Source organism: Macrotis lagotis, chromosome 3, assembly GCF_037893015.1.
Source record: "Macrotis lagotis isolate mMagLag1 chromosome 3, bilby.v1.9.chrom.fasta, whole genome shotgun sequence".
In the NCBI taxonomy this organism is placed as follows: Eukaryota; Metazoa; Chordata; class Mammalia; order Peramelemorphia; family Peramelidae; genus Macrotis; species Macrotis lagotis.
Window position 1 is genome coordinate 299549710 of NC_133660.1, and position 26276 is coordinate 299575985.

Here is a 26276-nt window from a genome sequence, read left to right on the forward strand (position 1 = left end):
GATTCCTGTTAGAGAAAATTAGAAATGGATCAGAGGAAGCAAAACAGAAATAATTTCACTTTTCATCCAGGAATAATGCATTCAATTTTCCAGACCAGTCTCTACCATTTCAAAATATTTCCATATGTAATATCCATACATCTATATCTTTCTCTCCCCCTTTTTATTCATTGAGTAAACAACCTTAGATTTGTTCATTAATGCATTCTTTAATCTCCTGAACCTAAATTTGTCTTCAGAGAATATTTTCCTTTATTTTTCATGTTTCTGCTGCACTGTTATGACCAATAGCTTGCATTTCATAAATTTTAAAGAACTGTCTTTTTTGTTTTCAATTTTTTTCAAATATTTGCAGCCTCTCCTGACCTTCTGTAAAAGACAACAAATGTCAACCCTAGGACAAGCTTCTTGTTCTTGTGCCATGTTAAGTGTTTTCACCACATTCTCAGGAGTGTAAGAGCTCTTTATCTCTTTATATTATACAATTTGAGAGTTACCTGAGGGCATCAGTTCCTTTGCACTCATGTCTGAATGTTCCTAATCCTACCTGGGATTTTAATGGCAAAGATACTGTCTCAGATTTCCATTTCCTCTGCCAGTTCATTTTGTGGATTAATAACTAAAGCAAAAAGGGTTAAGTGAGTTGTCCAGAGGCCCAGAGCTTATAAATGTCTGAGGAAGATCTTCTCAATTACCAGTCAGGGATATAGTCCCAACAGCACCAAGTTACCCCGTGTTGTTCAGTCATTCTTTTTCAGTCCTCTTATCTGAGGTTGTCCAAGGACATTTAATTCAAACTATTTCTATTAAGGGCTTATGAAATTGTGTGATGCTATGTTGCACAAGTAAATTATATTTTAATGAGGGAAGGTTGTGTAAGGTCACCAGTCTCACTTTCTCTTTGAGAACCATCTAGGTCCAGTGGCCAGATATAGATAGTATGACTAAAGATGGCCCTGGATGCAGTGGGAGATCTTGGCCATTTTAGCTCATTCCGTAATTGAGGCTAGGTGGGAAAGAAAAAGACAAAGAATAACCTCCTTTACCTAGTCAAAAAGTCAGAATTTCCAACCAAAAAGCAAATAATTGCCATTTACATTCACTCCAAGTCAATCATGTCCCAACCAAAGAATGGGTGGGATTTGGCCTGGGACTTATTCTTGGCCATTCCAATGGGGAGCAAGAGAGGATTTATTACATATATGTGCATGTATATATACCTATGCATGCATTATTAATGTATAAATGTATAAAATATGTAAATGTAGATATGTCTGTGGGTGGGTACAGGATATTGAAGAAAAAACCCACATACACACAATTAAAAAGCTAGGCAGTGCTAAACTAGATAAGCTCCCCCCCCAAAAAAAACCCAAAATCTTTCTTCATATCTATTCATCTTTCTACATTTTAAACTATTTTTCAGTCTCACCCATTTCTTCCACATTTCTGGTGACTTCAAAGGATTTGTAGGCCCAGTTGTCTTTAGTAAATATCAAAAAGTTTAAGGTTTATTATCATAATGAGGGGTTGAAAATTTATGGTCCAATCTAGTCCAGTCCCTCATTTTATACAAGAGGAGACTGAAAGATCAAGAAGTTAAATGATTCATCCAAGATCACACAGGAATTAAACAACGGAGTTGTAATTCTGGCACTGAGTGTCACTCCCTCCACTGTTTCATGTTCAAAAATATTTAATTCATATTGTCCTTCAAGTTATAGTCAAAACTGAGTCAACTAAAAGAAGTTTTAGCCTATCTTTCAAACATTTAATAAACTTGCTCCCAAGAGATCAACTTTTACATCTCAATTGTGTCTTTATAACTTGCACCAGTTTTTGCCCAGATTCTTTAAGCCATCAAGACATTGCATATTCTTGGTTTCATATGTTTGCTCTTACTTTATTTCATGCCTCAGTGACCTCATTGTGCTTTTCTAATTGAAAAAATCTTAAATTTTCTTCCCTACCTTTCAACCATTCTTTGACCATTCTCTGTCCATTGATCATCTTGTATATATCTCTCCTCTAAAAGTTGCAAGACAATTTTTGTCACAACCATTAGAACCTTATTTATTTTGTATTAATTCTTAATATTATAATTTGTATGTAGAAGTTCACCTCCCTCACATTGGTTATGAGCTCCTTGACACCAGGGAATGAGATTTTTTTCTTATTTTTTAATAGTCTTTTTACATGTTGAATCAATCTACACACAATTGGTGAAAATAAGAGTTAAAAGAAAGAGGAAGAAAAATGTCATTGGTACATGCAAATAATATCACCTACAGAGTCATTCTATTCCAGTATTAATAAGCTTTGATTGTTCAGAAAATCTGCTTGACATCAAGTGAAAATTTCATTCTCAGTAATTTCTTTCCCTAGATTCCTGGTACTACTCTATTCATAAAAGGTATTATTATCCTCTTCTCATATGTGTCCTGCTTCAGGATTTATTTTATCCCTCAACCTTATCCATATTGAGGTCATTATAGATGTCTAATGCATTAATATATCTTAATCACTTAAAATTACCATATTGTCAAATTTTTAAATTAATGGCAACCTTGCTTTTTTTTAAGGTCTTATAATTTCATGTTACTCTGAAAATCTTTGAGGAGAGAGCTCTAAAATTTATTATTTTCAGAGAATAATCTGAATAATTATAGGTTAGGATCAAAGAATATCATTATTGAGTTATCTATGAAGATAAAAGGAGCTTCACATGTAAAGGACCTTCACTGATATAGCTTCATACATTTTTATAAAAATATATGACAGATAATTCTTAAAGAGTAAAGAGTTAACTCATTCACCACCACCCCATCACACACATATCCTTTCACTCCATTAGAATACTTCATAGAAATAATTTGATTACCTGTTTTAGGTCCCTATTAAATTAAGCATAGCCTTTCATATATAACTTGCTTCAATCAAGCTTTTGCAGACCATCCTATGGTCTTCATCCACAAGCATTTTTGATTCCTCTCAATTTCTGTAGCCTTGAGTGTAGGTGTAGTTGCCTGTAGACCTTTAACAATGATTAAATGCTATTAGTTTTGATGTTTGTATATACTTGTACATACTTTGTATATACTTTAGTACATACTTCATATGTACTAAAAACCTCTCCTGGGAAGAGATGTTGTCTTAAAACTGCTAATAATCATTAGAAATTGGATTCTAATAACTACTAAGAGTCATAAAAATTAGGTTCCCTATACAAAAATGGTAGTCAAATGAATGATGAGTTGAAAATGATGATGAGGATGAGTAGAATGGGAATTTCAGATAAGTCCACCCACTCCCTCCTTTTTGACAGGTATTTTCTGATTCATCTTTCATGGTAGTTATGAAAATAATTTTCTAATATTCAATTAAAAAAGAAACAGAAAAACAAAAAAAACCCACAAAAATCAGATAAAAGTATCTGATGTGCAATTACCACATAGATCTACTGACAAGAATATAGACTCTCCTAGAATCATCGTATAGATAGCTTATTTTGTCTATATTTTATATTCATATTTACATGATTGCCTGACCCCTCTGTGAGGATCAAACTACAAATTAATCCACTAGAATACCTTATTAGAAAACCAGCCTTTTTTCCTCTAAAGGTGGAGAATGTGCTTCTCTTCATCTTATAACAAATCTTAGTCAGAAAGATGTCTTACTCTATCTGAAATCTGATTATTGTACTTATGCTACTGTTCTTACTTTTGCTTCTAAGACTTTTGGGACCCAATCCCTAGAGATTCTCTATTGAACCTACATATGTGGTCTAAAAAGAATAAAATTTTAAAAAAGTCTTTGCTATGTCATTATCAGTGAATGGAATTTTCTACAAATCAAATTTGTCATACATTAGAATTTTTCTCACCTTCACAAATATTTACATAGATTTTTCCTATGATTTCAAGATGTACAATAAGATGAAAATGATCACATAATAGAATAGTTTACCCTCAATATCCATTGATTTAGGATGAGGCAAGGTCAGCATCATCCTTTTTTAACTAATATTTTATTTTCTCTTTCCAATTACACATTTTGAAAGTTTTTCAAAATTCATCCACTTGCATAGGCACCTCCCATCCCCAGACCTCAGTGGTGAAGTCAGGTGAATATTGTTCATTTGTACATATTATACATATTGTCTTAACTTATTTACAGACTAATTACTCTTGACATGAGGAATTAGGATTAAGAGAAAAGAAAGAAAACAGTGAGATAGGAAAGAAATACATGAGAAAATTTTAAAAAATGAATATAGTGTTCATTTAGATGCTGAAGAATTTTGTTTTGTTTATTTTGTTTTGTTTTCTTTTTCTTCCTCTGGATGGGGATAGCATTGTTCATAGTCAGTGTAATATGGTTGTCCTAGCTCTCTGAACTACTGAGAGGAGCTGCATCCATAAAGGTTTACCAACTTACAATGTTGTTAATATGTTCAGTGTTCTGCTTACTTTTGCTCAACATCAAATTCTGTAATTCATTCCATGCTTCTCTAGGAGACTGACCACTTATGGTTTCTTTTAAAAATAATAATCCATAATATTCTTGTACCATAACTTCTTTAGACATTCCACAATTGATGGACATCTCCTCAAGTTCCAATTCTTTGCCATTACAAAAAGAGTTACTATGAATATTTTGGAACATGTGGGACTTTTCCCATTTTTTATGATTTCTTCTGGATATGGGACTAGTATTGGAATTGCTCAGTCATAGGGTATGAACAGTTTTATTTCTCTTTGATCACAATTTCATATTGCTCTCCAGAAAGGTTAGATCAGTTCACAACTCCACCAACAATGCATTAATGCCCTAATCTTCCCACAACCTTTCCAACATTGACTTTTTTTGCTTTTTTTTTCATTTTAACCAATCTGATAGGTGTGAAGTGATACCTCATAATTGTTTTAATTTGCATTTCTCTAATCAGCCAATGATTTGGCACATTTTTTTCATATGATTAAATATAGCTGTAATTTCCTCATTTGAAAATAGTCTGATCATATCCTTTGACCATTTATCAATTGGGGAATGATTTCTAATCTTACAAATTTGGTGTAATTCTCTTTATATTTTAGAAATGAGACATTTAGCAGAACTCCAGCTGTGAAAATTGTTTCCCAACTTTGTTTTCCTTCTAATTTTGACAGCATTCATTTTATTAGTGTAAAACCTTTTTTTGTAATATAGTCAAAATCATCCATTTTGCAATTTATATTGTACTCTATTTCTTGCTTGATCATCAATTTCTCCCCTTTCCAAAAATTAGACAGAGTATTTCTTGATCTGCTGATTGATGTATGGTGTCCTACTTTATGTTAAAATTCTGCACCTACTTTAACTTTATTCTTGTATAGTGTGTGAGATGTGTGTCTTTGCTTAGTTTTTAGCCACACTATTTTCCAGTTTTCCCCAAAATTTTAGACAAATAGTGAGTTTTTATTGTAGAAGCTAAAGTCTTTTGATTTGTCAAACAGTAGATGACTGTAGTCCTTTACTATAATTTTTTTTGAATCTATACTAATTCACTGATCCATTGCTCTATTTCTTAACCATTATCAGGCCATTTTGATGACTGCTGCTTCATAGTATTGTTTTAGATTTGGTTGAGCTAGACCACCTTCCTTTACATTTTTTTCAGTTCCTTTTTTGTTCTTGACCTTTTGCTACTCCAGATGAATTTTGTGATTAATTTCTCTAGCTTGTTAAAATAATTATTCGGTAGTTTAAATAGAATGGCAGTGAATAAGTAATTTAATTTGGATCAAATTGTTATTTTATTATATTACTTCAACCTTACCATTTGCAATTGAGATTTTTCCAATCATTTAGATCTGACTTTATTTTATTTGGGTGAGAATTGCCTTCTGATGTGTTCATATAGTTTCTGAATATTCCTTGGGAGGTAGATCCCCAAGTATTTAATGTTGCATGCAGTTATTTCTTTTTATATTATTTATTTATTTTCATTCATATGCATATTTTAAAAGTACAAGAATGCACTTATTTCAAATGGAATTTCTCTTTCTCTCTTGCTCTTGAACTTTCTTGTTCATATATAGAAATACCGATGATTTATGTGGGTTTAATTTATATCTTCCTACTTGGATGAATCTGTTAATGTTTCAAGGAATAGTTTAGGTGATTTTTTCAGTTCTCTAAGTATAATATATCATCTGCAAATAGTGAAAACTTTTGCTTCCTCATTGACAATTCTGATTCCTTCAATTCCTTTTTCTTCTCTTATTGCTAAAGCTTACATTTCTAATGTGATATTGAATAGTATTGGTGATAATGGGCATTGTTCTTTCACTCCTGCTTTTTTTTTGGTTTATTTATTTTATATTATTGCAATAATCTTGTCATGACAATAAACATAAACCCCTCCTTACCCCTCCCAAAAAAGAAAGAGAAACCTTAAGAAAAGTGAAAGAGAAAGAAAAGTGTACTTAAGTCTGTATTCAGATTCCAATGACTCTGCCTCTGGGATGAATTACCTTCTTTATCATGAGTCTACCAGAGAGATTGCTTCAATATTTTCCCCACATTTGCTATTACTAGCTGTATTTCTCTCCAATCTATGGTAGTGTGGGGGCCAAGACTTCCACCTGTATTTAAGTGAGGCCAAACTGTAGAGTCCTGCCCCAGGGAGAGCAAAGAGATCTCTGTAGTCTCCTCTAACCACCTTACTCTCTGTGGACTGGGTGTTCTATAAGTGCTGGATGGCTTTGCTGATTCCCACTACAGATTCTCACTGTGGGGTTGCTCTGATACTGGCATTCCATGCTCACTCTGGTGCGGCGGAGCTCTCCCACTATCCCTTCTGACTATCCCTGGTAATCCCTGGGTAAAGAGGTCTAGAAACTGACGCTTCTGCCCTGGACCCAGGTGCCCCCAGGCACCCAAAGCAGTCCACTAGGCTGCTCCTGGAAGATGGGAGCTAGTTTGCTCCAGCCTGCCTATGCTGTGGCTGTGCTGCATCTCTTTCCAACCCATGATCCCTTTCCTGCAGATTTTCTAAATTGCCTTGGAATGGGAGATTGTATCACTTAGTCTTTCTGTGGGTTCTGACCCTCTAAATTTTAGCCAGAGTCATAATTTGAAGGCTTTTGGAGGTTTTGGGGAACAAATTTCTGGGAATTCTTGCATTCACAATGGCATCTTGGCTCTGCCCCACCTACCCCTGTACTTATTGGAAATTCTCCTAGTTTAACCTCATTACATATAATATTTGTGATGTTTTAAATAGATAATATTTATTATTTAAAGGAAAATTTCATTTATTCCTAAACTTTCTATTGTTTTAATAGGAATGGATTGTATTTTTTCAAGGCTTTTTCAACATCTATGGATATAATCACATGGTTTCAGTTGGTTTTGTTATTGAAATGTTCAAATATGTTAAGTGTTTTTCTAATATTGGACCCTCCTGCCTTCTGGTAAAAATCCTACCTGATCATGGTATATTATCCTAGAAATAACTTGGTCTAATCTCTACACTAAAATTTTATTTAAAGTTTTTGAATCTAATCATTAAGGAGATTGGTATATAATTTGTTTTTTTCTGTTTTGGTTCTTGCTTGTTTAGGTATCAGCATCATTTTGGTGTCATAAGAGGAATTTGGCAGAACTCCTTGTTCTATTTTTTTATTGTTTATATAGAATAGAATTTAATTGTTCCTTAAATGTTTGGTAGAATTCACATGTAAATCCACCTGGAGACTTATTCTGAGGAAATTTTTTCAATTTTTTTTTTGAATTGGGATTATTTGAGTAATTTATTTCCTCTTCTGTTAATCTGGGAAATTTGCACTTTTAGTAAATATTCATTCATTTCACTCAGGTTATCAAAAATTTTGGCACACAGTTTGATAAAATAGTTCTGAATTATCTTTTTTATTTTCTCCTCAATGGTGGATACTTTACCCTTTTCATATTTTATACTGGTAATTTGATTATCTTCTTTTTTCCCCATCAAATTAATCATGAATGTATCTATTTCATTGGTTTTTTTCTTAAAATCAATTCTTAATATTATTTATTAGATCAATGGTTTTCTTGTTTTAAATTTTATTAATTTCTCCCTTGATTTTCAGAATTTCTAATTGGATATTTTATTGGGGATCTATAATTTGCTCTTTTTATATTTTTATATTTGTCCTTTTTTATGTATTCCCAATTCATTGAACTCTTCTTTCTCTATTTTATTCATATAAACATTTAGTGATATAAAGTTTACCCTCAAAACTGCCTTGGCTGCATCCCATAAATTTGGTTTGTCTCATTGTTATCATATTCTTGGTTGTAATTATTTCTATGCTTTGCTTTTCTGATAAATATTTCAAATTAAGTTAGTTTCCAATGAATTTTTGGTTTAACTTTTCATAATCATTTATTACAAGCAATATTTATTACATCATGATCTGAAAAGTATTCATTTATTATTTCTGCCTTTCTGCATTTGAATATAAGGTTTATGCCCTAGTACATAATCAGTGTTGCTATATGTGCCATGTACACAGAGAAAAAGTTATATTCTTTTATATTACCATTAATTTTTCTCCAGAGTTCTATCATATATAAGTTTTCCAAGATTTTTTTCACTTTTGTAATTTGTTTATTTTGTGGTTAGATTTATCTAGTTCTGAGAGAGGGAGGTTGAGGTCAACCATTATTAAAGTTTTGCTTTCTATGTATCCTTGTATTTCACTCAGTTTTTCCTTTAGGAATTTTCTTGCTATACCAGTAGATGCATATATGTTTAATAATGATATAGCTTCATTTCCTATAGTGCCATTTAAGAAGATGTAGTTTCCTTCCTTTCCTTTTTAATGAGATCAGTTTTTTTCTTTTGCTTTATCTAATATCAGGATCTCTATTCCTGATACTTTTATTCTAGATGAAGCATGTTATATTTTACTCCAGCCTTTTATCTTAACCCCTTGTGTATCTCTCTACTTCAAACCTGTTTCTTGTAAACAACATATTGTTCTGTTTTTTAACCCATTCTGCTTTCCTCTTCTGTTTTATGGGAGAGTTCATTCCATTTACATTTACAGTTAAGATTACTAATTTTATATTCCCCCTCCCATGCTATCGCTTTCAATTTATATTTGTCTCTTTACTTTCCTCTTATTCCTCTTCATCATACTCCCTTTCCCCTCTAACTTTTCTTTTAATATTTAACTTTCAGTTTTTTCCCCCTTATACCTTCACCTTCCCTTTTGTCAGTTTCTTCTTCCATTTTCTTTCCCTTCTCCCCCCACTTCCTATAGAGTAGTGTGTTTTTTTTTTTTTTGCAAGGCAATGGGGTTAAGTGGCTTGCCTAAGGCCACATAGCTAGGTAATTATTAAGTGTCTGAGGCTGGATTTGAACTCAGGTACTCCTGACTCTAGGGCCAGTGCACCACCTAGCTCCACTGTACCACCTTGCTGCCCTTAGAATAGAGTTTTTTAAACCCATGTGGAAATGCATCTTATTCCTTCTCTGGGCTAAATCAATTGAACAGAATTTACTTAGTGCTCATACCCTCCCTTCTTTCCTTCTAATAATATAGATCTTTGTGCCTCTTCACCTGGTGTCATTTATCATAAGAAGAACTATCAATAAAGTATCATCAAAGTTTGATTAACTGATTGCTTCTTGGCTTCATAGGCTCAAAATACTTTTAATCAAAGTACAATCACAAATTTCTTGATTGATTGCTTGATAGCAGCATTGACTCATTATCACTAAGTACCCTCCCCTCTTCTGTTTCTTTCTCAAGAGTCATGAATCACTTCAAATTATAATCATTCTTTTCAAATTAAAATCATTCAATCATACCCTGCAAGGGCATATAATCCTGATGAGTCAAAATACATCCAAAGCCTATTCATTTCATGAACCATTGTACCACCCCAAGAATACTCTCACTCATAGTCCCCCCTTTTACCTCAAGAAGGGTACTTAAACCCTTGCTAACTGAAATCCCACCCTTATGTTTCCACCCTTTGCATTGAAGTCACTTAGGGTTTAAATAACTGTAGATTCTCTAAATGCTCTAAATATTGGGACCCTCTGAAGTTCTCTCTTAAGAACTTTGTACTTGATCTGAAGAAATGGGAGACACTGGCTGTAGATCACCTAGTATGGGAGGTCCTCATCAGAAGAGATATGCTTTATGAGCAAAGCAGAATTAAGTTTCGTCAAAGGAAACTGAGACACAGAAGTTACATGTAAATACCCTTGCTTTTCATCTGGGATTTTTGTCCCAGACATACTGATGTCATCTTTATCCTTTTCAATTGAGGGACAAGAATGTACCATATCCATATCCTCTAAATCCAGTCTCTTCAATTATATTCAACACTTTACCTATCTTAAGAGGAATACACTTTTCAAGACTTACTAGGGTTATAACCTCACTTATAGAGTTGTAAACAATTTTGTGCTCTTGAATCACAATTTCTTAAATTTTATTTTTCCTTCCCCTTTTACCTTTTTATACATCTCTTGAGTGTTGCATTTGGAGATTGAATACTCTGTTCACTTCTGGTCTATTTATCAGGAAATTTTGGAATTTTTCCTACTTTGTTGAACATCCATCTTTTCTCCTGCTATAATATGCTTAATTATGCAGAGTAGTAAATTCTTGGCTATAATGTGAGGACATTTGCCCTCCAATATATGGTTTTCCAGTTCCTCTGATCTATCAATGATGGAGACCCTAACTTCAGTGTAAGTCTGATTGTGTTTCCTTTGCATTTAAATTGCTTCTTTTTGGCTCCTTGCAGTATTTTTCTCCTTTATTTGTAAATTCTTGAATTTGGCCATGATAGTCTGGAAGTTCTTATCCTGGGATCTCTTTCTGGAGAAAATCTATGTACTTTTTAAATGGCTATATTATCTTTTTGCTCGAGCAGATTTGAACAGTTTACCCTTATAATTTCTGGCAAGATGTTTTCCAAGGTTCTTTTTTGTGATCCAGCCTTTCTAGCAGTCCTGTAATTCATTAATTATCTCTTCTATATCTGTTTTAGGTCACTTGTTTGTCCTAAAAAGCACTTTACATTTTATTCAATTTTTTCACCCTTTTTACTTTGATGGAATCTTACAGTCTCATTGATGAATTGGTTTCTGTTCTTCCAATTTTAATTGTTAGGGTTTTATTTTCTTCAGTTAGTTTTTGTGTTTCCTTTTCCAGTTGGTAAATATTTCTCTTTGCTGAGTTTCATTCTTTTTCCGGTTGGTTTTGATTTTTCTTTTTTGAAGGTTTACATTTTTTTCTAGTCACTAACTTTTACCTTTTTAAAAATTTTCATCCATATGCTCATGAATATTTTTAAGTTACAAAATGTTCTTCCTCCTTCCCTTCCTACCTCCCTTCCTTTAGCAGTAAACAACTTAGCACTGTACATACATAGTTTTGGTAAATATGTTTACTTATTAATTATTTTCAGTATGAAGAATTAGGATTAAGGGAAAGAGATGTATAAGAGATAATTTTTATAAAGTGTTCATAAGATTCTGAAGGGTTATTTTTCAGTGTATGTGTATATTTTGTTTTGTTTTTCTTCCTCTGGATAGGAATAATATTGTCCATGGCCAGTAAAATACAGCTGTCCTAGCTCTCTGAACAGCTGAGAGGAGCTGCTTCCATAAGGGTTGTTCATCTCACAAAGTCGTTAATGTGTACATTATTTTCTTGGTTCTGTTCCCTTCACTCTGCATCAGATCACAAAAGTCATTTGATGTTTCTTTAGAGTCTGACCATTTATGGTCAATAATATTCTATAGTATTCATGTACCATAATTTGTTTAGCCATTCCCCAATTGATGGGCATTTCCTCAATTTCCAATTCTTTGACACTACAAAAAGAGCTGCTCTGAATATCTTGGAAAATGTAGGACTTATCCCTTTTTCATAATTTCTTCTGATATAGACAAGGAATGGAAATTGCTGGGTGAAAAGATATGAACAGTTTTATTGCTCTTCATGGTAACTTTACTTTTAAAGGAGTTGATTTCTTTGATTAATTTTTCATAATATTCCTGCATGGCTCTCATTTCTTTTTTTTTTTTTCATTTTCTTCTTCATCTCCACTTTGCTTTTAAAATTCGTTTTTAAGCTCATCTTTGAACTTTTGGATTTGAGTCCAATTCATAGACTCTTTTGAGACTTCCCTGAGAGTAATTTTCCATTGCTTTTGCAGAGATTTATTTCCTCCTTTATGTCCACATTCTACCAGTGCTGTGCTTTGTTCCAACTCAGTCCTGTCTTTTGCTCTAGTGCTCCCAGGGTTAAGACTTTTTTGGGGGGTTGGGAAACTCCCTGTTGGCTTGCTATCTAGCTGCCAGGACCTTTGCTGTTGTCAAGCTCTCAGGATCTGGATTGTACATCGGCTAAAATCCTTCCAATGTCTTGGTTTTACTTCCTCTGTTCCCACGTTCACCGAAGATCCCCCATGATGTCTACTGTTGAAAACATCTTTGCATCTTTTATTTTTTGTGTGTGTGTGTGTGTGTGTGTGTGTGATCTGTAGCTTTAATGTCAGTGTAGAGGCTTCATTTCACTTTGTGTAGAGAAAAGCTCCAGGAGCATGTTAGCTTCAAGTTGCCATCTTGGCTCAGCCCTGGAAATCCATACCAGCATCATCTTAATAAATGCTTATTCAGACAATTTCTTAAATATTTGCTGATTTCACCTTGCACCAGACAGTAAAGATATTGTAAAAAGTGGGTTTGGAGATGCAGAACTTCTATCTCACTCTAGCTCCTGGCTATCAAAGCAGCACTTGATGATGTAATGTCACCCAACTCTCAACCAAGATGCTGCTCTTTGATCGCTGGACAGTAATACTCCCATTTTCATAATGTTAACCCTAAAATTATACAACCTATGCTTCATTCCATAGATGTGTAATGTAATGACACAATGACCCTAGTATCCAGCCAGTTTTGAGATTAGACAATGCCTCCTCCTTCTTCCACTCAGATCCCCTATAATAATCAAGTTTGTAAAGTTAGAGATATTTCTAGTGAGACTAGGATGCAAGAAATATTAAATGGGCACTTAAAATATTCAAAGAATTTTACTTAATATTGAGCATACCCAGAAAAATCAGATTTTAATGATGGCCATAATAAAAAATAATGTACATATTCATTCCAGGTGATATACAACCTATTTCTTATTTTTTAATTTAATATAATCACATGTAAAAAATTACATGTAATTTTTTTATCTTTTTCTAAGTTTTCAGTTCCAAATTCTATCTATTCCTTTTTCTCTTATTCCTAATATAAACATTCATGAAAACATGTAAATCAAGTACAATATTTCTTTACATTCATTATTTTGTTAAAAAAAATAGAAACTGGATCAAGAAAAAGCAAAAGAGAAGCACTTAGTTGACACAATGGGTAGACCACTGGCCCTGGAGTCAGGGGGACATGAGTTCAAATCCATACTCAGACACTTAATAACTGCTTAACTGTGTGATATTTGTTAAGTCACTTAACTCCATTGCCTAGTAAAAGTCAAATGAAAAGAAGAGGAGAGAGAGAGAGAGAGAGAGAGAGAGAGAGAGAGAGAGAGAGAGAGAGAGAGAGAGGAAGGAAGGAAGAAGGAGGGAAGGTAAAAAGAAAGGAAGGATCAGAAGGAACAAAAGGAGAAAGAAAAAAAGATAAAGAAGTGAGGGAGGGAGGAAGTAAGGGAGGGAGGGATTGAGAATGGAGTAAAGAAACAAAGACAAAGCCACAATAAAGAGGACTGACAAAAACAGCATGCTTCAATCTGCATTTAGATACCATCAGTCTTTTTTTTCTCTCTCTCTCTATAAACCCTTAATAGGTTTCAAGTGTCTGTTGGTAATGTTAAATCACTGTACTGCTTAGAATAGTCAAATCATTTACAATTCATCTTTGAAGAATAATTCACAGTATAAAATGTTCTTCTTTTTCTGCTCATTTTATTGACATCAATTCATGTGGGTCTTTCCTCTTTTGTTGCTTCTTCTTGGAAATTGTTGTGCTGCAGAAAGCCTCTTTTTTTTCTTTTTAGTTTTTTTCCAATTGCATGTAAAGATGATTTTTACCAATTATTTATGTAAGCTTTTGAGTTGCAAACTTTTCTAGTCTGGAAGAGGTGATACATTTACAATAATTTTAAGCATATTGTGACATTGTGGATGGTGTGAAAGAAGAATTAGATCAACAGGGATAAAACACAAGTTAGGAATACAAAAGAAGTGAAAATAATATGCTTTAATCTTTCTTATAGGAAAAGTTTTCCTTTATATTCATATATCAAATGTTGCTCAATTTCATTAAATATTCATCCTTTCCCCTGAAAGAAGATGCTCAGTTTTGCTTGATGGTTGATTTTGCTTTCTGTAGTATATTCCAAGTTCTATGAGCCCTTAATGTGGATGATATGAAAACCTGTGTTATCCTTACTGGATTTCCACTATATATGAACCCTTTCTTTTTGACTGCTTGTTATATTTTCTCCTTGACTTGGGAGTTCTGCAATTTGGCTATAATATTCCATGCAGGTTCCATTTTGAGAGCTCTTCCAGAAGATTGGTGGATTACCTCAATTTCTATTTTACCCTCTGAGGATACCCTTTGAGAATATCAAGGTAATTTCTGGGAGAATTTCTTGAAAAATGAAGTCTAGGCTCTTTGCCTGTTCATAATGTTCAGGTAGCCCAATAAATTTTAAATTATCTCTTTTAGATCTGTTTTTCCAAGCTAGTTGTTTTTCCAATGAGATATTTCACATGTTCTTCTAGCTTTTCATTGTCTTGTTTTTGTTTCATTGTTTGTTGATATCTCATATCAGCTTCCTTTAGTTCTATTTTACATTTGAAGGTATTAGTTTCTTCATAGATCTTTTGTATCTCCTTTTTCATGTGACCAATTGTGCTTTTTAAGGCATTCTTCTTCTCATTGATCTTTTGGACTGCTTTTCTCATTTCACTCAAACTGGTTTTTAAGATGTTATTTTGTTCAGTATTTTATTTTTTTTGTAATTCCTTCACCAAGCTGCTGACTTGGTTTTCATGATTTTCCTGCAATTTCCATTTTTTTCCTCTCCCTTCCTTATTTAATGTTTAAAAATCTCTTTTGAGCTCTTCCTTGGTCTGAGATCAATTCATATTTATTTTTCTTGGAACTTTTAGATACTGAAACTTTGATTTTCTTATTTTCTGAGTATGTATTTTGGTCTTCCATAGGATCAAAGTAATTTTTGCAAGTTTGGATTATTTTCTTCTGATGTTTGCTCGTTTCCTCAGCCTGTGATTTGATTTTAACTCTTTGTTAAGGTGGGGCTCTGTTTCCAGGGTAGAGGAAATACTGTCCTGAGTTTTTGAGGGTTTCTGTAATTTTTTTTAGGGACACTCCCCTGGGACCTCAATTCTTTCAAGGTCTTTTGTGAGACTCTGACTGCACTTTTGGTCTGTGCTCTGGTGTGTGGATGGCCACAAACATTCTTATCTGCCCTGGAACTGCAAGGAGAGTCCCTGCTCCACTATTACAGTAAATCGCCTTTTCCTGAGCCTGGGGTCCCATACTGCAATTTGGATCTGAATATGGATAAAGCAGCAGAGTCCTGCCTCAGAGATTGCAGAGATCTCTGCAGTCTTCCCTGACCCCCTTATCATCCTTGGACTGAGAAGATGACAGGTGACTCCCTGTTGGGTGACTCCCCAGACCTGTTCCTTGTTCCTGGGGCCATGTCTGTGCTGAGGCCAGCTCTGAACTGTGCACCATGGTCTCTGGATGTAGCAGAGTTCTCCCCCTAAACTTCTAAGTTGTCTTTGGCAATTCCTGGCCTTAGAGGTTTGGAAAAGCCACCACTTCCATGGACCCAGATACCTTGTGGGATGTTCCTGGATGACTAGAGATGGTTTGCTCCATCATGACTCTGGATGCACTGACTCCCTGTGTAACAGACCTTTCCCACGGATCTTCCAAAGTTGTCTTGGACTGTAAAATTGTTTCACTTATTCTTTCTGGGTTCCACCACTCTAGAACTTGATTTGAATCATTATTTAAAGTTATTTGGAGTGGTCTAAAGGAGAGCTCCAGGGATTTCCTATCTTCACTCCAACATCTTTTTTCTCCCCCCATTGATAATTAGTTTTTTGACTTCATCTTATACCTCACAGTAAAGACATTGTAGAAAGTGGATTTCAAGATGAAGAATTTAATCCTCACTCTAACTTCTGGACAAGTCACTGAATAGCTAGTATGACTCTATTTGGTGATCTGCTATCATTCAACCTTCAAGCAAGACTCTCTCCTGTAGGGATACAGCTGCTTTGATAACTGCATGTTTGCTCTCCTGAACTCATAATGTTATTCCCACCAACGGACACTCTTTCCTTATGGAATGTCTTGGATACGTCACTGCATATGCATTGGTATGTACACAAGTATAAATGTATATATTTATATACATATAAATACACATATCTATCTATACACATGTAAGTATTTATAAACATATTTATATGTATGTGTATATATATTATATATATAAAATTAATGATGAGCTTATTGTCAAGCTACTGTTAGAATTTATAATATATTTCTTCTGCCTTTCACCCCAAGCCCAATAATACAGTAATTATGTTTGTGAGTTTGAAGACATTTTTAGTCAATCCACAATGCAACAAATGTTTACTATGTATTTAAAAATGTTTCAAACCTTTCAATTAATATTGTGGATGAAACAATGAGTTCATATTTTGTTGGAGACCATAAGCTATAAATAGCATACATATACATTCCAGGTAAGATATTTTATAATGTTTTATTTTTTCTTTAATTACATGCTCAAGTAATTAAACTTTTTTTTTACTTTTAAGTTCCAACTTCTATCCCTCTCTTACTTCCTTACCCTTCATTTGATTCATTTATGAAAATATTGCAAAATATTTCTATCAGTATTTTGTAAAAAAAAAATGAACAAGAACGAAGGAAGGAAGGAAAAAAGGAGAAAAATAGCATATTTTAGTCTGTATTCAGACAGTGTCAGTTTCCCTCCAATCATCCCCCTTCCCAAATAGTCAGATGGCATGCTTCCTCAAAAGCCCTAGGGAATGTCCTGGATCCTTATTGTATTGTGGAAAACTACTAAATCATTTGTAGTTTTTCATCTTATAAGATTGGTTTTACTGTGTATAATGTCTTCTGGTTTCACTCATTTAACTTTGAATCAGATTTTATAATTTATTCCAGGTTATTTTGCTTGTTTTTCAATTCTTTCTTTTGATATTTCTTTGATATTTCTTTAATGGTATTTATTTTTTTCATTTACAAGTAGAGATTATTTTCAACATTCATTTATGTAGTAGTTTGTGTTCCAAATTTTCATCCCTCATTTACATCCCTTCCCCTTCCCCAAGACAATAAGAAATCTGATATGGTTTATATGTGGATATTAATGTTAAACATATTTCTATGGACTTGCTAAGAAAGAAGAGGTAAAAGGAAAAGGAGAAAATATATGAGAAAAGAGCAAGAAAAAAAATTGAAAATTGTAATCTCATCTATCTGCATTCAGAATCCTTAGCTCTATCTCAATTTATCATTTTCCATCAAAACAACTTTTTAATTTTCTTGTATCTACTTTCTTGAGGTAAAGACTTAAGTAACACATAGTGGTAACTGAGTACAATATTCTTCTTATTCTATTCATTTCACTCAATAGAAACTCATGAAATTCTTTCCAGGTTTTTCTGAAATATACTTGCTGATCTTTTCTTATAGAACAATAGTATTACATTATTATCATCAATATAAGGCAACTTTTTTAGTCCTTACCGCATTGATGGGCATCCCCTCATTTTCCAATTTTTTTCCATCACAAAAATTTCTATAAATACTTTTTGTTCTATTTTTCCTTTTTATAATATTTTTTGGGATACACATCAAGTAGTGGTATTTATGGATCTAAAGGTACCCACACTTTTTATAGCTTTGGGGACAAAATTCTAAATTTCTGTTTTGTATGTTTGAATCAGTTCAGAAATTCACCTGCAAAGCATTAATGTTCCAATTTTTCCAAGTCTTCAGCAACATTATTATTCTTTTCTATAATCTGACAGGTGTGAAGTGCTACCTCCATGTGGTTTAGTTTGCATTCCTCTAATCAACAGTGATTTAGAGCATTTTATGATGATAAATAGCTTTACCTCTTCATCTGAAAACTCTTTGTTCACATCTTTTGATCATTAATTACCTGGGAATGACATGTATTTTTATAAATTAGATTCAATTTTCTATAAATTTTAGAAATGGGACCTTTAATAGAATCCTATGCTGTATATTTTCCCTCAGTTTTCTGTTGCCCTCCTAATCTTGGTCACATTAGTTTTGTTTATATAACTTTTTACTTTAGTATCATCAAAGTTATCCATTTTTCATTTCCTAAAATTCTATGGTTCCTGTATGGTCATAAATTCTTTTCTCCTATAGAGATTTAATAGATAAACTATTTCTTCCTAACCTAAATTTCTTATGGTATTGCCCTTTATATTTATATCATTTATATCATATTTATCATATTTATATAACCATTTATCATATTTATATACCCATTTAGACCTTAGTATACAGTCTGATTATCTTTTTAATGCACATTAATACTTCTTCAGTATTATATACCATTGCTTGCTCAGTCATTTCCCAATTGATGGGAATCTGCTCATTCCCAGTTCTTTACCACAACAAAAATAATGCCTATAAATATTTTTTAGATCGATCCTTTTCCTTTAAAACATGGTTTTTAGGGTACAGACCTAAAAGTAGCATTAAAACATGAAAAAATTATTGTAAGTTCTTATATTCTAATGAAGTAGTAATATTAATAGGATCTTTGCATAATATTTTTTAAATTTATTAATCACTTTGGTGATAACAAACCTGAAATGTACCCATAAGTGCCAGTCATCAAGTGAATGTCCTAGAAAGTACACCTGATAATCAACACCCCTAGAATTTGGCATTCAACAGTAAATTTGTATTTATTAATTGATTTCTATGTTCTAGGCCCTGTTCAAAGCAACAGATTTACAGGCCAGGCAAAAAGACTGGAGTTTACATTCTGTTGAGTGGAGGGAACAGGAAAAGAAAACTGAAAGCTTTAGGAGGAATTAGGAAGCTTTCCTCCAAATTCTCCTCATTTGTGCTATCTCAACCTCTCCTAAGGACACCCCTAATTCAGTACAGGTTTTTCTGATATTATAAAAAGCACCTAATAGAAAGTGAGAGGTTCAGTAATGAAGGTCTCACAACAGAATTATCTAGACTAGATAGTAAGGGAAAGACTCTGAATGGATGAATGGGTTTTGTATAGTTGGAACCTCAGAAATCATGTTTCTTTTCAACATCTAACTTTGAATAGTACAGGATCTAGGAAAGTATAACAACAGTTTCACCAGATAATAGCCATTGATTTCTTAAGTTTTAGTTTCAGTTACAAACCAAGATCCCATCATCATTCCTCTTTAATCAAGGCAGCTTCACAAACGGACAGCTGGGAACCCTAGAGCTTCAGAACCAGAGCCTTAACCTTCTGTTTCATGACTATGGGGATGCTGTGACTCAGGAAGCTTTAATGGTAGAAGCATAGATGTATCAGGTCAGCTTCTCATCGCCAGCCTTTTTATGTCAAGTGGAGGTATTTTCTCTTGAGAATCATTTTCCCACTTTACTATTGAAGAAGCTGAGAGATAGAGGTTTGATGTCTCTTATCCTTACTAGCCTGATGTATTTCTTCTTCCTTATTGGTGGTGTTTGGGCCCTATACATGGCCTTCAGAAACTGAGATGTGGTGTGTGTGGCTGAGATTCAAACCAATAATGTCAGCTTACTCATTGACAAACTCTTGAAGTATATCAGCAGAGAAAGATGCATTTAAATCATTGAATGGGGCTTTCATCTCCATGGTAGTTCCCCTTCTTTTCAGCTCTGGGACATTAGATCCCATGAATAATGATTTGGCATTTATGATTCTGAATAAGAAAATGTACCCATAGACCACAGCATTGATTCTGGATGACCACATTAGCCACTATCCACAGCTAGAGAATTATGTGGGTTCTCTGAATGCACAATTGAAATTCATCAACTCTTTCTGATATTTTCCTTGCTCTATTTCTTTTTAGTTATGGTTTCAAAAAAAAGGAACTGACATCTCAAAGAGTCATCTCTAAATAGTGATCCCAAGTAATGGGTTTTATCGTGTCTTGTATCCCATCCTCTTATGGACTTGGTCATGTCTTTGTATATTAAAAACTGACTATTCCAGATATTTCAAGCAAGAAGCTAGCAACATTCTTTTTCACAAAAGATTTCAAAGTTAAGGACTCTTGGAATTTGGGGTTGACACTTTATAGTTCAAACCCAACCATATAATTATTCAGTATGAAAAGTCAAATACCTTAGAAAACCTCAGAACTTCTCTTAAAATGACATTAAAGTCTTCTGTCTGTCTATCTATCTATCCATCTATCATCTATCTATCTATCTATCTATCTATCTATCTATCTATCTATCTATCAATCTATCTTATTATCTATAACTTTTCTTTCAATCGGATGCTTTCTATGATTAACAGAAGGGTTTTGTAAATGAAAGTTTGGAAAGACCTGAAAACAATTGGCCCTGCATCCTATGTTTTGTTACCTACTGCTACAATGTCTCAGTGAAGTAGGAACATCCATTATTTTACAGTCTTTTTTTATTAGCAGATTCAACAAAACTTGAAGCTGGAATAATTCTTTTTTTCTATTATTAAAAAGTGAATTTTAATAAACTATATTATGAACTCTAATTTTTTAGATAGAGTTATTCATATTGAAAGATAGGAGAGCTAGGAAACTTTGTCTCCCCATGCAAATGAATCTATCAACCATCACCAAATAAGCCTATATTTATTACTAAGCCTGCACTAAGCAATTTGTAGGCAGAAATTTGGGTATAAATCTGACAGCTGAACTGAGTTGCTCCAGAACTTGGGGACTCAAATTATATTCCAAACTGGATATGGTCAATTATCCAGATATTTGCTTCTGGTAGACATCCAAAAATCACTAGGTCGTGCAACTAGTTAAGAACTGTTTTTTTTTTTTTTTTAGTTTATGTCTTCTCTATGAGTATAAAAAAGTGTGAAGAATGAAAAAAAGGAAGGTAACTATTCACTCATGTAGAATTAGTAGATTTACATTTTTAAAATAAATTGTCAAGGATCTTTATTGAAAGATTCTGAGACAGATGCAGGATCTTGGAGTACATTTAAACAATTTCAAACACTCTCAATTTATCTAAAAATTTTTCTGACAATCCTTCACACAACAGATATGAGAGCAAGAGAAGAGAGAAACTGATTAGAGTTAATTATCATCCTTAATTTAATTCATTCAGTAGTCATAGAATCTAAATAAATAATCTTATTGATAAATGATTTTGAAATCCTTTAACTTCTTAAAGGTTTCCTTCACATCATTATTCCTTAGACTGTATATTAAGGGATTTAGCATAGGAGTCACTATGGTATAAAAAACAGATCCTACTTTGATCATAAGCCTTGAGTTTTTAGAATTGGGAATACAATAAAGAAGAAGGAGGGTCCCATAGAAGATGGTAACAGCAGACAAATGGGAGGCACAAGTGGAGAAAGCTTTATACCTCCCACTGACTGAATGCATTTTGTGGATTGTGACAAAAATAAAAAGATAAGATGAAAGTATAATGATGAGGGTGCACAATACACTGAGATTTGCAAAGATAACAATTATTAGCTCACTGAAGTGCTTATCAGAGCAGGAACCAGAAAGGAAGACAGAATATTCACAAACAAAGTTATCAATAATTTTTGTCTCACAAAAAGACAATACAAGAATTGAGTAGGTGAGAATCACAGAAATGATTATACCCCATAAATATGCTACAGTGACTAGCAGGCCACAGAGTTTTGAGGACATGAAAACTGTATAGAGCAAAGGATTACAAATAGCTTCAAACCGGTCATAGGCCATCACAGCCAATATGACTGTTTCAATAGCCACACAGGTGACACCAATGGAAAACTGTGTGATGCAACTCTTGATGGAGATGCTTCTGTCTTCTTCAGCTAAGTTTTCTAGTAATTTTGGTGTAACTGTAGTGGAGTAACAGAAATCCACAAAGGACAAATGACTGAGGAAAAAGTACATGGGGGTATGGAGCTTGGGATTGATTTTGATGATCACAATCATGCCCAAATTCCCTACCACAGTGACAGCATAGATGGTAAGGAATAGTAGAAAGAGGGGTACTTGGAGCTCTGGGCTTTCAGAGAATCCTAATAGTATGAATTTGACTGCAAAACTCTGATTCTTCGATGTGCTCATCATGATTCCTGTTTGAGAAAGTTATAAATGAATCATAACAAGCAAAATATAAATAATTTCATTCCTCATCCAGGAATAATATGTTCAATTTTCCAGACCATTATCTACCATTTCAAAGTATTTCCATATCTAGTTTCCATCCATCTATATCTCTCCCTCCCCCTCTTCACTCATTGAGTGCACACTTTCATAATTGTTCACTAATGCCTTCTTTAATTCATTGAATCAAAGGTGATCTTCTGAGGATATTTTCCCTTAATTTTCATGTTTCTGCTGCACTGCTATGGCCAATAGTTTTCATTTTAACGAACTTCTATTTTTAAATTTATTTTAGATATTTTCCCTCTTAGCAATTTCTTTCCCTGGATTCCTTGTAGTACTCTATTAAAAAGTGATGTATCTCCCTTTTCCATCTATGTCTCATTTCAGGATTTATCATATCCCTCATACTTGTTCATACTGAGGTCATTTTAGACTTCTAATGCATTAATATATCTCAGTCAATTAAAATTATTTATCATATTGCTGTTGTGGTTTTTTTTTTGGTCTTGTGATTTCATGTTATTCAGAAAATTCTTGAGGTGAGAGCTCTAAAATTAATTATTTTTTAGAATATAATCCAAATAATTTTATTTTAGGATAAAAAAATATCATTACCGTGTAATTTATGAATTAAGCTTCTTAGACCATCCAATGCTCCTCATCCACAGGCATTCTTGATTGCTCTCAATTTCTGAGTGCACTTGCCAGTAGACTTTTAACAATGACTAAAAGCTATTTGCTTTGATGCTTGTGTTTACCTGTCTCATCTTTTCACATGTACTAAAAACTTTTCCTGGGAAGAGATATCTTCTTAAACCTCCTAAGACACATTAGATATTGGATTCTAATATCTTCTAAGAAGCATTGAAATTATGTTCCCTTTATAAGAATAAAAATCAAATGGAAAATGATGAAAATGTTGAGGAGGGAGTGTAGAATGGGGATTTCAGATAAGCCCACCCATTCCCTCCTTTTTGACAGTTCTTTTCTGATTCATCTTTCATGGAACTTATGAAAGTAATCTTCTAATTTCCAATAATCCCCCCCCCCCAAAAAAAAACAGAATCATAAAAGAAAAAGCAAAAGCAGAAAAAATTTTCTGGTATGAAATTACCAGGCATATCTACTCACCAGAACATAGACTCTCCTAGATCCTTCATTTTCTAGATTTGTACTATAGATTGTATATTTTTTCTATATTTTAATTTCATGTTTACATGATTTCTTGATCCTTTTGTAAGGATTAAACTAAGAATGAATGCACTGGAATACCTCATTAAAAGAAATTCAGTCTTTTTTTCATTAACTGAATAAGGAAAAATGTGATTCTCTTCATTTTACAATAAAGTTGGATAGATGTCCTACTCTGAATCAGAGAATTGTACTTATGCTAAAGTTCCTCCATTTGCTTGTAAGACCATTGGGACACAGACCCTAGAGACTCTCTACCAACCCTACATATGTGCTCTCAAAAGAGATAATTTTAAAAAAAGTCTCTACTATGTCACTGTCAGTGAATGGAATTTTCTAAAAATCAGTTTTTTTCATATATTTGAATTTTTCTCACCTTCACAAATATTTATCTAGATATTTCCTGTGATTTTATAATGTGCAATGAGATGAAAATTATAATATGATGGAATAGTTTACCCACAGATGATTTAGGATAAGGCATGGCCAGGATCATCTTTCTTATTTTTAATTGATATTTTCTTTTCTTTTTCCAATTACATGTTGCTAAAGATTTTCAACATTGATCTACTTGTATAGGCTTATTTTTAAGTTTCTGTTTATGGGAAAAATAGTGCTGTCTGCAATTTGGAGTTTACAATAATGATGTAAATCATTACAAGATTCCCCCTCACAGTGATCATATAGTTAACTAGGTAAAATAGAAAGAGCAGAATCTACAGTTTTAGGTGGTAAGAGAATCCCAAGAGAATGAATAAAATTGCAGTGCGCTGATTTCTGTCATAGTTCGTCATGACTAAAGTTGAGTGGAATTTGGATATATATCCTGAAAAACAGAATAATATGACGAGAGTAACATAATAAATGAGTAAAGGGAAGTTCAAATTAACAATTTAAATTAAAAAAAAAATTAAAGGAGTTAAACATTTCCCCCATGAAAGATAATGTTTCCATATGGATTAAAGGTAACAAAATATTAAATCCTTCTTCCCTCTGTCACATATTAACTTGAGACCCTGGATAATCTTTGGTGGCCCAAGCAACTCATTGATGCTCCAAGTTATAATAGATCATAGGTCAATTCACTTTTGAAGTTCTGATTTCACAATAATATCTATTTCTTACAAAGAAATAGGAGCCTTAAACAAAAATAAAATAGTTCACTTTTGAAATTAGTATTTATTGAAAATTAAGATTATATTTTGGGGAGGAATTCATACAGCATAGATGAGAAAAAAGTAGAAATTTGATCAATTCAAAATATAGAAGAAATGAGAGAAAGGAAAGTAGACAAAATAAGAGGAGAGATGAAGAGACTATGGAGAAGAAAGGGGATGAGAGAAAGCTGTTCATTCCTGAGTTGGGGGGTTGAGTTAGGAGTAAGTGACAGGATCTATCATTTTTCTGATCATGATAGTCATATAGCACAGTAAATAATGCAATAGGAGTGCTGTCCAAATGTTGAAAGTTCTGAGTACAAAAATTCCAAAGAATTAAACTTGTTTGTTTTTCCTAGTATCTAATTCCACAGAGGAATAAATCAAAATAATCTTGTACTATAAACTTTCTTATTTTTCATTTTTTATATAGCCTAAAGCCTCCTACCTGCAATCTTCTGCTTTTATAACTATATCATCATTTCCCTCTGATATATCCATTATAAGACTTTAATTTCTCTTCATTCTCCAATTTTTAAACATTTTTTTTGTTTGGTTTTTCCTCTTAGTGAGTAGGTCTGTGATTTCTCATCTTTGGATGGGACCCATAGGATACACTTCAAATAAATGAGATCTTGAATTCCTGAGTTTCAAAAGTATTTTATATTTAAAGTTATATAAAATAAAGAAAATAACCCATTCTGATTAAGTTATACATTGCAATATTTGTTTTTTTTCAATTTTGAGTATATTCTGAGAATTAATTAATCATCTGTTATATTAAGACATTGAAGATGTGGGAAAAAGTAACTAGATGATCACACTCCAGAAATACAGTCAATTAGTTTCCACTTTAATCTTCCATTTGAATCCTTTCTAACACTTTTCCCCTTTTCCTTTGCTATTAAAAAGCTTATTAATTCTGATTTAATTCTCATGGACAAAAAAAAACCTTCCCCTTTCTATTTTGTTGGACAATGACAATGTCCAGGAGTTTAAGAAAGAGAGAGAGAGAGAGAGAGAGAGAGAGAGAGAGAGAGAGAGAGAGAGAGAGAGAAACAGACAGACAGGGCAGGCAGGCAGACAGAGAGATAAACAGAAAGACAGAGAGACAGAGACAAAGAGACAGACAGAGACAGAGAGACAAAGAGAGAGACAGAGAAACAGAGGAGGTGAGAGAAATATGCATTACCCAGAAGAAAATCTATTTTATATTATTTAAATATTGACTTGTATAGGAAAAAATATTGTACAAATTTTCACAAGTTGGGGAGAAATAAGAGACCCAGAAATTTCCCTTACTAGAATAATTTGAGTGGAAATGGAAAAAAAAAAAAAGAAGTTTGGTGAAGAAACAGAATATTCTGACTCAGAAACTTGAGTCCCTGCTACCTACTCTGAGGTTTAATGAAAGAAAAATCTTTTATATTATCTGGATCAGTCTTTGTACCAGACTATCAGGAAAGCTTAAAACAA

General features: G+C 33.2%; 1 protein-coding gene and 1 pseudogene across 1 annotated transcript; one reads left to right on the forward strand and one right to left on the reverse strand.

The window, feature by feature from the left end:
* The first annotated feature begins 15687 nt into the window (after positions 1-15687).
* Positions 15688-20157, forward strand: LOC141519622 (mesoderm-specific transcript homolog protein pseudogene; annotated as a pseudogene).
* Positions 20158-21468: 1311 nt separating this feature from the next.
* LOC141519048 (olfactory receptor 5D13-like) lies at positions 21469-22413 on the reverse strand. The gene has a single exon (XM_074231518.1). It carries the CDS (start codon positions 22411-22413, stop codon positions 21469-21471), a length of 945 nt encoding a protein of 314 aa, XP_074087619.1.
* Positions 22414-26276: the final 3863 nt, after the last annotated feature.